At 52.9% G+C, this 12,737-nt stretch overlaps 1 protein-coding gene across 1 annotated transcript in view; it reads left to right on the top strand.

The window, feature by feature from the left end:
• CERCAM (cerebral endothelial cell adhesion molecule) overlaps window positions 1-12,737 on the top strand; it is a 244,422-nt gene that overhangs the window by 196,463 nt on the left and 35,222 nt on the right. Inside the window, exons 10-11 of the mRNA XM_069609141.1 lie at window positions 2,863-2,990; window positions 3,949-4,152. Of these exons, the coding sequence (XP_069465242.1) occupies window positions 2,863-2,990; window positions 3,949-4,152 (332 nt within the window). The remainder of the gene's footprint in view (window positions 1-2,862; window positions 2,991-3,948; window positions 4,153-12,737) is intronic.

Raw genomic sequence — 12,737 nt, 5'->3', positions numbered from 1 at the left:
TGGCTTGCAGAGATATGTCTTTGCCTGTCACTTGCAGTGTTACATCTCTATCTCTGCCTGTCTCCTGTAGCCATGGTTTAGTCTCTCCCTCTTTCAGTGTCTCTCTCACTTTGTCTCTACTCTCCCTTTTCCTCTCCTTCCCTCGCTCTCTCTCCAGTGACCCTGGCTCTAGCTGACCTCTGCCCCTGTCCCCTGTATCTCTGACTCTTTCTCTTTCCTCTCCTTCCCTCTCTCTCCAGTGACCCTGGCTCTAGCTGACTTCTGCCCTTATCCCCTGTAGCTCTGACCCTTCCCTTCTCCTCTCTTTCCCTCTCTCTCCAGTGACCCTGGCTCTAGCTGACCTCTGCCGCCATCCCCTGTAGCTCTGACCCATCCCTTCTCTGCAGAAGCACCCGTCACTCTGCCTGCCGCCATCCCCTGTAGCTCTGACTCATCCCTTTTCCTTTCTTTCCCTCTCTCTCCAGTGACCCTGGCTCTAGCTGACCTCTGCCGCCATCCCCTGTAGCTCTGACCCATCCCTTCTCTGCAGAAGCACCTGTCACTCTGCCTGCCGCCATCCCCTGTAGCTCTGACTCATCCCTTTTCCTCTCTTTCCCTCTCTCTTCAGTGATCCTGGCTCTAGCTGACCTCTGCCTCCATCCCCTGTAGCTCTGACCCATCCCTTCTCTGCAGAAGCACCTGTCATTCTGCCTGCCGCCATCCCCTGTAGCTCTGACACATCCCTTTTCCTCTCTTTCCCTCTCTCTTCAGTGACCCTGGCTCTAGCTGACCTCTGCCGCCATCCCCTGTAGCTCTGACCCATCCCTTCTCTGCAGAAGCACCTGTCACTCTGCCTGCCGCCATCCCCTGTAGCTCTGACTCATCCCTTTTCCTCTCTTTCCCTCTCTCTTCAGTGACCCTGGCTCTAGCTGACCTCTGCCGCCATCCCCTGTAGCTCTGACCCATCCCTTCTCTGCAGAAGCACCTGTCACTCTGCCTGCCGCCATCCCCTGTAGCTCTGACTCATCCCTTTTCCTCTCTTTCCCTCTTTCTTCAGTGACCCTGGCTCTAGCTGACCTCTGCCGCCATCCCCTGTAGCTCTGACCCATCCCTTCTCTGCAGAAGCACCTGTCACTCTGCCTGCCGCCATCCCCTGTAGCTCTGACTCATCCCTTTTCCTCTCTTTCCCTCTCTCTTCAGTGACCCTGGCTCTAGCTGACCTCTGCCGCCATCCCCTGTAGCTCTGACCCATCCCTTCTCTGCAGAAGCACCTGTCACTCTGCCTGCCGCCATCCCCTGTAGCTTTGACTCATCCCTTTTCCTCTCTTTCCCTCTCTCTCCAGTGGCCCTGGCTCTAGCTGACTTCTGCACCTGCCACTCTGCCTGCCCCTATCCCCTGTAGCTCCGAGTCTTCCCTTTTCCTTTCCTTCCCTCTCTCTCCAGTGGCCCTGGCTCTAGCTGACTTCTGGACCTGCCACTCTGCCTGTCCCTATCCCCTGTAGCTCTGAGTCTTCCCTTCTCCTCTCCTTCCCTCTCTCTCCAGTGGCCCTGGCTCTAGCTGACTTCTGCACCTGTCACTCTGCCTGCCGCCATCCCCTGTAGCTCTGACCCTTCCCTTTTCCTATCTTTCCCTCTCTCTCCAGTGACCCTGGCTCTAGCTGACCTCTGCCGCCATCCCCTGTAGCTCTGACCCATCCCTTCTCTGCAGAAGCACCTGTCACTCAGCCTGCCCCTTTCCCCTTTAGCTCTGATCCTTCCCTTTTCCTCTCTTTCCCTCTCTCTCCAGTGGCCCTGGCTCTAGCTGACTTCTGGACCTGCCACCCTGCCTGCCCCTATCCCCTGTAGCTCTGAGTCTTCCCTTCTCCTCTCCTTCCCTCTCTCTCCAGTGACCCTGGCTCTAGCTGACCTCTGCCCCTATCCCCTGTAGCTCTGACCCTTCCCTTTTCCTCTCTTTCCCTCTCTCTCCAGTGGCCCTGGCTCTAGCTGACTTCTGCACCTGTCACTCTGCCTGCCCCTTTCCCCTGTAGCTCTGACCCTTCCCTTTTCCTCTCTTTCCCTCTCTCTCCGGTGGCCCTGGCTCTATCTGACTTCTGCACCTGCCACTCTGCCTGCCCCTATCCCCTGTAGCTCTGAGTCTTCCCTTTTCCTTTCCTTCCCTCTCTCTCCAGTGACCCTGGCTCTAGCTGACCTCTGCCCCTATCCCATGTAGCTCTGACTCTTCCTTTCTCTGCAGAAGCACCTGTCACTCTACCTGCCCCTTTCCCCTGTAGCTCTGACCCTTTCATTTTCCTCTCTTTCCCTCTCTCCAGTGGCCCTGGCTCTAGCTGACTTCTGCACCTGCCACTCTGCCTGCCCCTATCCCCTGTAGCTCTGAGTCTTCCCTTTTCCTTTCCTTCCCTCTCTCTCCAGTGACCCTGGCTCTAGCTGACCTCTGCCCCTATCCCATGTAGCTCTGACTCTTCCTTTCTCTGCAGAAGCACCTGTCACTCTACCTGCCCCTTTCCCCTGTAGCTCTGACCCTTCCATTTTCCTCTCTTTCCCTCTCTCTCCAGTGGCCCTGGCTCTAGCTGACTTCTGCACCTGCCACTCTGCCTGCCCCTATCCCCTGTAGCTCTGAGTCTTCCCTTTTCCTTTCCTTCCCTCTCTCTCCAGTGACCCTGGCTCTAGCTGACCTCTGCCCCTATCCCCTGTAGCTCTGACTCATCCCTTCTCCTCTCCTTCCCTCTCTCTCCAGTGGCCCTGGCTCTAGCTGACCTCTGCTCCTATCCCCTGTAGCTCGGAGTCTTCCCTTTTCCTTTCCTTCCCTCTCTCTCTCCAGTGACCCTGGCTCTAGCTGACCTCTGCCCCTATCCCATGTAGCTCTGACTCTCCCTTTCTATGCAGATGGTGGAGCTTCAGCTGGACACTGCGCTGGTGTTTGAGGATGATGTTCGCTTCCAAGGGTTCTTCAAGCGCCGACTTGCACGGTTGATGGAAGATATCGCAAGGGCGGAGCTGGACTGGGACTTGATGTGAGTGGCACATGCCCCTTCTATCAATGAGGAATAATAGCTATTCATGTGGCTTCCACAGCAACCTGAATGTTCTCTATGCGCTTCCGTTATAGGTGCTGATCTCCCCAATCCCATGTTGTTGAGTGAATTGACTAATCAAGCAATGAACTGTTGGGTCAGGGTTGCTGGGATTCAGCTATTTGATCTTTGTTATATTATGTTCTCTTTCATTTGTAGAGCGCCTACTGCCATAGTTCATGGCATTGACGTGCTTTTGTCTGTCAGAGAGGCATAGGGGGCGTATGATAGAACATTGTGTAGTTTGTGTGAGCACTTGGCTCCCTCAGCTATCTCCCCTTCCTGTAAGGAATTCTAGGCATATCACTGTGCGCACTACCTCACACAGACTGATCCACCCTTCCTGGCCAGCCTGTGGGACCTTCTGTGGCATCGATGAACGGTGGGAATGCAGTCTCTGCCAGTGGGCACCTGTGCTTTGTGTGCATCAGGAAAGGGATTTCGGGTCTCTTCCGTCTGGGGGGAACCCCTGACTCCCATCACCGTAGGACGTTCTTGCTCCCTTCATCCAGAGGGACCCTATAGCTTTATCACTGGAGGGCATTCACATCCCTTCACCTAATGGGTGAGTTCAGGTGCCCGCTGTCTGGGGATAAGATGCCAGCATTTGTCTCTTGTTGCAGGCAGTTTAGATACCCCTTAATTTAAGTGGCCTTTGTTGGCCCATTCGAGGATTCTGGGATTGGGTCTTGGCTGGCTGTGACTTTATACTTTCCGCTGGTTTTGTGTTCAGTTTGTTGTAGTTCATTTTTTGTTTTATGTCCCTGGGTTTATTGTGAGTTCGTAGTATGTGTTAATGTCCATAACTTGTAAGGAGTGATGTGAATGTCGTACTTCTCAAAACGGTACCTCCGGCCCAGTGGAGGTCCGCTCCCTGACCTTTCTCTGTCCTCTGCAGCTACCTGGGGCGGAAGCAGGTGACGATGGAGCCGGAGAGCCCTGTGGAGGAGGTGCGGAACCTTGTCACTGCGGAATACTCCTATTGGACCCTCTCCTATGTCATCTCGCAGCAGGGGGCCCAGAAGCTGATCAATGCAGAGCCACTGTCCAGAATGCTGCCAGTGGACGAGTTCCTACCCATCATGTCTGATAAGCACCCAAAGTAAGTGCCTGCAGAAGACCCCAATGAGAGGAGAAGCCGCATGCTGCAACCCTGAGCTGCAGACAGGACCCCACTGATTACAGTCTTCTGCACTCTTCCATTGCTCCACCTAGTGGATTAATATCTGGAAGCATTTGTGGCTGCATGCATTTTATTGGATCAGTACATCACTGTTAATAAGCAGGACAACCAAGTGAAAATGATATGTATTGATTAAAACTAAAAGTACAAAGATAGGATCATGAAGAACATGGCTAATAAGATTAGATTGCAAGAAACACAAAGATATCAGCCCTTATAACTGGCTCTTTATAAGATACAGAATTGGTTGAAAGTTTACTTTGCAGTTAAGCCAATTTTGTGACCGCTGAATATTCTGGTCGTATCTCTTCCAGGAAGCTGGCAGCTGGTCCGCGTTCTTCTTATGTTTATAGTCAAAGATCTACCCAGCTTGAGCAGTTATGTTCCCCTGAATGGTAATACGTGTGACAACGTTCTCTTACTTTTGATAAGTGTAAACATTGGTGCATAGCCATGAAATGAAAGAGAAGTCATCAGCTGTGAAAAGACTATGCGTGTGGAAGTGGTCGGAGCTCAAGCGGAGCAGACCTGGTGCCCAGACGGCTAGCAATCTGGTCCTGAGAATGAACATTTATGGGCCACACTGTAGAAGCACTGCCTTCTGTTCTGGGTATTGCTGGTAAGGCACACATTTCTGTGCGTAAGGACTCTGTTGACAGCGGAGCACTTCTCTGAGTTACCTGTAGATTATCAGTGTTGGATTTACAGTACCCTTGTTCGCTCAGACAATAAAGATGCCTGTTCCACTACTAGAGAGGCATCAAGAGAGAAGGCACAAAAGATCAAGCCAGTCAGTAAAGAAGGCAAAAAGAGGGGCAACAAGTTCCTGGACCAAGATGCCAGATGCAACCTTTTTCCCCACCTGTAGTGGCTGAACGGCACCTATGTCCCAACATAATCTTCTATTTTGAATGGATTGTGTCCTCCCACGTATATTCCTCATCTTTGATATTCATATCTCGCCAGCTTTGCTGCTTCGGGAAAAATAGATTCTCAGCAGAGGCCGCTGTACCCAATGTCGTGGCGTAGATGTCCCTCGAGGCCCTCCGTCGAGCGTCAATGTCATCGATAGTATAAATAGCTTGTACATTATCCGTTGGATTCAGTTCCATTTTTCTGAAAGCTTTTGCTTCGAGTACTAATAGCGTGCTTTGTTTTTCTGTTGAAAAAGGTCTTCATCATCTACCCCTTCAATCCCAAAGTCGGGGTTTAAGAAATGCTATGACTGCGGGTCGAAGATTTCTATAACGGATCCGCACCGCCTCTGCCTGTGGTCTCTGGGTTCCGGGCACCGTACCGATGACTGCAGATTCTGTCAGTCCATGGCAGAAAAAGCTCTCCGGGAAGGCAGAGGTAACCTGGCGGTGGGGAGGGAGGTTTCGAAGTCTTCTTTGAAGAAGGAAAGGAAGTCCGGGGAGTCTAGAGACTCTACCATATGTAAAAGATCAAAGCGATCCCGGTCGAGGAGTCGATTGGGGCAGTCTTCGTCGTCTTCATCGAAGAAGGCGAAGAAGAGACACCATAGGTCTCCCTCTTCTTCATCCGATTCCTCACCCGAGGTAATCATGAGTCCGACAAAGTCAGATTCCCCACGTAAATGGGATGCCTTTAGAGTTGAAATTTTGCAAATCTTCGAGAATGCGGCCTCGACCCCCCTCGAAAGAATCGCGGAAGAGCCATGCCCTGTTGCTCCTTTGGACGACTCAGGGAAGTCGAAGGCTACTTCATCGAGGCTGAGCATGAAGCCGGCTATACGTCGAGAGAACACTCGACCCGATGAAAAGGCGTCAAAGGTGTCAACTTCGAGAACCAAGTTCCACCAGGAACAGCATATTCCTGTGGGCCTGTGCGCCCCCACCCACCAGGAGCAGAATATTGCCATGGGCCCGTGCGCCCCCACCCACCAGGAGCAGCATATTCCCGTGGGCCCCCTCCCACCAGGAGCAGCATATTGCTGTGGGCCCGTGCCCCCCCACCCAACAGGAGCAGCATACAGCCGTGGGCCCGTGTGCCTCCCCACAACTGATCACATGAATTAGGCCGCATCCTATTCAGGCCTGAAAACGAGGCTCAGTGTCCTTAGCGTTGCTAAGCAACGTGCGCACCGCTGTATTTAAATCCCTAACATCCGCCGACAGGCGGAAGAGTCGGCCATCCAAAGGCCATAATAAAGCCAATACCCATGTTTGCCCCTGTTCGCTGCGGTACGCCCATGATTCTACAGCTCTGCAGCAACTAACTGCCAATCTCTAAAAGACCCGCCTACGCCCACCCAGGCAAGCCTTCCACGCAAGCATGAACCTACAGTAAGTAACTGGCACTTTCTGCACTTGTTCCTCGCAGTCTGATGACCTTGTTTGCCATATATGCTTAGTATACCTATGCACCTAATGCTTGACCCTCCCATTGCGCCTTCATTTACTCTACCCAATATGCCTGACACTATCAGCCCATTGTGCTCACTCTGACTGTGCCTATTGCAGCCCATTGTGTCTACTGCAGCCCATTGTGTCTACTGCAGCCCACTGGGCCTATTGCAGCCCATTGTGTCTATTGCAGCCCATTGTGTCTACTGCAGGCCACTGTGCCCGTATTGGTTGTGCCTGTTGCAGCCCACTGTGACCTTATTGATTGTGCCTACTGCAGCCCATTGTGTCTATTGCAGCCCATTGTGTCTATTGCAGCCCATTGTGTCTATTGCAGCCCATTGTGTCTACTGCAGGCCACTGTGCCCGTATTGGTTGTGCCTGTTGCAGCCCACTGTGACCTTATTGATTGTGCCTACTGCAGCCCATTGTGTCTATTGCAGCCCATTGTGTCTATTGCAGCCCGTTGTGTCTACTGCAGCCCACTGTGCCTATTGCAGCCATTGTGTCTATTGCAGCCCATTGTGTCTACTGCAGGCTACTGTGCCCGTATTGGTTGTGCCTGTTGCAGCCCACTGTGACCTTATTGATTGTGCCTACTGCAGCCCATTGTGTCTATTGCAGCCCATTGTGTCTACTGCAGCCCATTGTGTCTACTGCAGCCCGCTGTGCCTATTGCAGCCCATTGTATCTATTGCAGCCCATTGTGTCTACTGCAGGCTACTGTGCCCGTATTGGTTGTGCCTGTTGCAGCCCACTGTGACCTTATTGATTGTGCCTACTGCAGCCCATTGTGTCTATTGCAGCCCATTGTGTCTATTGCAGCCCATTGTGTCTACTGCAGGCCACTGTGCCCGTATTGGTTGTGCCTGTTGCAGCCCACTGTGACCTTATTGATTGTGCCTACTGCAGCCCATTGTGTCTATTGCAGCCCATTGTGTCTATTGCAGCCCGTTGTGTCTACTGCAGCCCACTGTGCCTATTGCAGCCATTGTGTCTATTGCAGCCCATTGTGTCTACTGCAGGCTACTGTGCCCGTATTGGTTGTGCCTGTTGCAGCCCACTGTGACCTTATTGATTGTGCCTACTGCAGCCCATTGTGTCTATTGCAGCCCATTGTGTCTACTGCAGCCCATTGTGTCTACTGCAGCCCGCTGTGCCTATTGCAGCCCATTGTGTCTATTGCAGCCCATTGTGTCTACTGCAGGCCACTGTGCCCGTATTGGTTGTGCCTGTTGCAGCCCACTGTGACCTTATTGATTACGCCTACTGCAGCCCACTGTGCCTATTGCAGTCCACTGTGCCTACTGTAGCCCACTGTGCCCTTATTGATTGTGCCTATTGCAGCCCACTGTGCCCTTATTGATTGTGCCTACTGCAGCCCACTGTGCCTATTGCAGTCCATTGTGCCTACTGCACCCCACTGTGCCTATTGCAGCCCACTGTGCCCTTATTGATTGTGCCTACTGCAGCCCACTGTGCCTATTGCAGCCCACTGTGCCCTTATTGATTGTGCCTACTGCAGCCCACTGTGCCTATTGCAGTCCACTGTGCCTACTGCAGCCCACTGGGCCTATTTCAGCCCACTGTGCCCTTATTGATTGTGCCTACTGCAGCCCACTGTGCCTATTGCAGTCCACTGTGCCTACTGCAGCCCACTGTGCCTATTGCAGCCCACTGTGCCCTTATTGGTTGTGCCTATTGCAGTTCACTGTGCCTACTGCAGCCCACTGTGCCTATTGCAGCCCACTGTGCCCTTATTGGTTGTGCCTACTGCAGCCCACTGTGCCTATTGCAGCCCACTGTGCCCTTATTGATTGTGGCTACTGCAGCCCACTGTGCCTATTGCAGCCCACTGTGCCCTTATTGATTGTGCCTATTGCAGTCCACTGTGCCTATTGCAGCCCACTGTGCCCTTATTGATTGTGCCTATTGCAGTTCACTGTGCCTACTGCAGCCCACTGTGCCTATTGCAGCCCACTGTGCCCTTATTGGTTGTGCCTACTGCAGCCCACTGTGCCCTTATTGATTGTGGCTACTGCAGCCCACTGTGCCTATTGCAGTCCACTGTGCCCACTGCAGCCCACTGTGCTTATTGCAGTCCACTGTGCCCTTATCGATTGTGCCTATTGCAGCCCACTGTGCCCTTATTGATTGTGCCTACTGTGCCTATTGCAGTCCACTGTGCCTACTGCAGCCCACTGTGCCTATTTCAGCCCACTGTGCCCTTATTGATTGTGCCTACTGCAGCCCACTGTGCCTATTGCAGCCCACTGTGCCCTTATTGATTGTGCCTACTGCAGCCCACTGTGCCTATTGCAGTCCACTGTGCCTACTGCAGCCCACTGTGCCTATTGCAGCCCAGTGTGCCCTTATTGATTGTGCCTATTGCAGTCCACTGTGCCTATTGCAGCCCACTGTGCCCTTATTGATTGTGCCTATTGCAGTTCACTGTGCCTACTGCAGCCCACTGTGCCTATTGCAGCCCACTGTGCCCTTATTGGTTGTGCCTACTGCAGCCCACTGTGCCTATTGCAGCCCACTGTGCCCTTATTGATTGTGGCTACTGCAGCCCACTGTGCCTATTGCAGTCCACTGTGCCCACTGCAGCCCACTGTGCCTATTGCAGCCCACTGTGCCCTTATTGATTGTGCATATTGCAGTCCACTGTGCCTATTGCAGACCACTGTGCCCTTACTGATTGTGCCTACTGCAGCCCACTGTGCCTATTGCAGTCCACTGTGCCTACTGCAGCCCACTGTGCCTATTGCAGCCCACTGTGCCCTTATTGATTGTGCCTACTGCAGCCCACTGTGCCTATTGCAGTCCACTGTGCCTACTGCAGCCCACTGTGCCTATTGCAGCCCACCGTGCCCTATTGACTGTGCCTACTGCAGCCCACTGTGCCTATTGCGGCCCACTGTGCCCTTATTGATTGTGCCTATTGCAGCCCACTGTGCCTATTGGAGCCCACTGTGCCTACTGCAGCCCACTGTGCCTGCCCTCCCTGTAGCAGCCGGCTCTCCCCAACCCGAGCTAGCCCTTGTGCCCAGCCAACAGTGCCTGACTGTACTCCGGGACCCAGATAGTACACTAATGTACACAAGCTATGCCTGTATCACCAATTGACTATTGCAGCTAATACATAGTCAGGTCTCAGTATGCCCACTACAGCCATCAACCAGCTCACCTGTATCCTGTATCTTACACTAAACCTCACACTTTGCCTTGTTATGCCCCATACACTAATAGCTGATGATTTAGCAAGCAGGACCTACCCTGATCAAACTAACAGATTCACAACCAAACGTCCCTCAGCCATGTACAAACCTCAATGCCCATTCCTCAGCAAACCTTGTACAACGGAATCCAGGAACTCTCGCCTGAGAGCCAGACCAGCTAAATATATGAGCCTCCTATCAGGTCATTACCCTCCTGTACAGAGAAAAGACCCATCAAAACTCGACCTGACTCAACTCATATCAACACCAAGTCTGCTGTCAACTGCTGTCCAGAAACTAACAACCCACCTTCCAACGATACAAACATAAAGACCACCCCACATCCCGTCCAGCATCCACTACTCCCACCAGCACATGCATTAAAGGAGCCTTAATAAACGCGAGATCTCGAGTGGAACACGCCACTCAGATTGCTGATGCGATTCTGAGTGATCATGTAGACTTCCTCACCATCACTGAGACTTGGCTGCATGCGGCAGCAGGCCCCATACTGATTCTAGCAATTCCCGAGGGATACACCATACTAAGACAAGATAGAATAGGGACCAGAGGCGGAGGCATTGCTATTATTTGCAAATGTAGTCTCTCCATGAGATTAGCCCCCCCCCCCCTCGACCTTCAATCCTGTGAAGCCTTTACAGGCAAACTACCACTGATCAGTTCCCAGACTCTGAACATACACCTGATCTACTGCCCTCCGGGCACAATTGGGATATTCGAGGAAGATATCCACACCCTCCTTTCCAGTAACCTCAAAAACTCAACGCAAGTACTTCTACTTGGGGACCTCAACCTGGGATTTAATGACCCACTAGACCAACCCGCCTTGGCTACAGCAAACATTTTATCAGACCTTGGTCTGACCCAAAGATGTAAAACCCCCACCCACAACAAAGGGCGAATACTAGACTGGGTAGCAGATTACACTGCCATGCCAATATCCTCGCCTCTTCTCCATTAGCATGGACCGACCACCACCTACTCTCCTTTACGCTCACCACCACCAGACCCCTTCCCATACTTGACCCTAGGGCTCCACCCACCTTAACGAGAAATTAAAAAAAACATCACAGTTGGTAGGCTTATCCTTGTCATTCTCCCCACCCTTAATTTATTACCTGACAATACCGACCCCGAAAGTTTAATCAACGAATACAACAAAATGATGGCCTCCTCCCTAGATCAGATTTCCCCCCTTAAGTTGAGACCAAGTAAACCAAAAAACCACCTGAACAAATGGTGCAACCCATTCCTAAAAAACTTAAGGCAAGAAAAAACAAAATGTGAGGCGGCTTGGAAATGACTACCCTCAGAAGCCAATAAACTTGAGCTCACCAAATTGTCAACACTCTATAAAAAAGAAATCTGCCTTGCCAAACGGGAATCTTACGACACCCGTATTTCTCAAGCTAATTCTAACATGAAAGAGCTATTTACTATTCTTAAAGAAATAGAGACACCCATTGCTATACCTGACACCTGTACCAAACATAGAAAATGGTGCACAGACATCCAATATGCATTAGCCAACAAAGTCTCCACCCTACAAAACAAAATATCTCTAAAAAATGATTCTCTAAACGCCCCCCCTACACCCAAATCTCATGGCCCCGCTATTGAAACTCAGCCCACACGATTAAACTTTTCCAAAGTATCCACTATTGAAGTGGAAAGAACCATTCTATCCCCCAAACCATCCAACTGCCAGGGCGACCTCTGCCCTGCACAATTTAAGGACGTAGCCCGAGGCCTCTCGACATTCATCACCAAGCTTATCAATAGTTCCTTCGCATCTGGTACCATCCCTAAGAACCTTAAAGAATCATGGGTACTACCACTCTTTAAAAACCCACCTTAGATCCTTTAACACCCACTAACTATAGGCCAATTACAACTGTTCCCTTCCTGCTAAAAATATTAGATAAGGTGGCCTATACGCAATTTCAAAAGTACTTAGAACAGAGTTCCAAGATGGCCGCGTAGTGTCTGAGAAGTCGCGCCCCGGGCTCCCGTCCTGCCGAAGGGCTTCAGCCCGTCCGCCACAGCTGCAGCTCTCCCCGGCACCCAGACTAGGTGTTGGCAGGACCCGCGAGCGTGAGGCGAAGTGCGGGCTTGGTGTCGGCGTCTGTCGGAGAAGCGTTCATCGGTCCCAGGTTGGCAGCAGCCGAGCGCCCTACAGCCGAGGCCCCGGCGCGGAGAGGAGGCGGCGGAGCCTGCGGCGCTCGGGCGAGAGGGGAGATCTCCGGGCGCGGGCTCGCTGCATAGCTGGGGGCTTCGCCAGGGCCCCAAAAAGGAGGGGGCACGGTCGGTCCCCCTCCCCCCCGAAGTTTGCTGAGGATTGCGACGGCTGAGGTACGGAGGCACCCCGAGGGAGAGCAGGGGAGAGGAGCGCCATATTGGGCCCTGACTCAGCGCGCCGGGGCAGGGAGCTCCCCACTGGCTCCCCGGGGGCCTCCAGGGACACAGCGAGGTCGCGCTGAAAGGGCGCGAGAGGATGGGGAGGACCGGACTCATCTGCGGACTGAGGAAGCCGTAGGGGCGGTACTTAAAGGTGCTTCCCCCGGGGCAGGACTCGGAGTGGCGCTCCCGGTGGCGGTGCCGGCGCCCGGGCGCTGCCTTGGCAGAGATACAGGAGGCATCCGCCCGTGGGCCCTTGGGAGGGGCCCCTGCTGATTGCTCAGAGCCCGGCTGGGGCCAAGGTGCCGTTCTCCTAAGGGCACAAGTTAGTTAGGCACCAGAGGCCTCCGAAACACATCGACTCCCCGGAGGGGGTCAGCAGTTGGAATCTCCACGCTAAATCTCCAGAGGGGGACACTGGTCAACAAGGCACGGAGAGAGCGCAGTCGTAGCAATCCGGGTCTTTTGTGGTTTCCCTGGGTCTCGGGGGGACCCCTTT

Source organism: Ambystoma mexicanum, chromosome 8 (assembly GCF_040938575.1).
Source record: "Ambystoma mexicanum isolate Mex_15411 chromosome 8, UKY_AmexF1_1, whole genome shotgun sequence".
Classification (NCBI taxonomy): domain Eukaryota; kingdom Metazoa; phylum Chordata; class Amphibia; order Caudata; family Ambystomatidae; genus Ambystoma; species Ambystoma mexicanum.
Note: the sequence above shows the minus strand (reverse complement) of the source record. Positions and strands in the feature narration are given on the sequence as shown.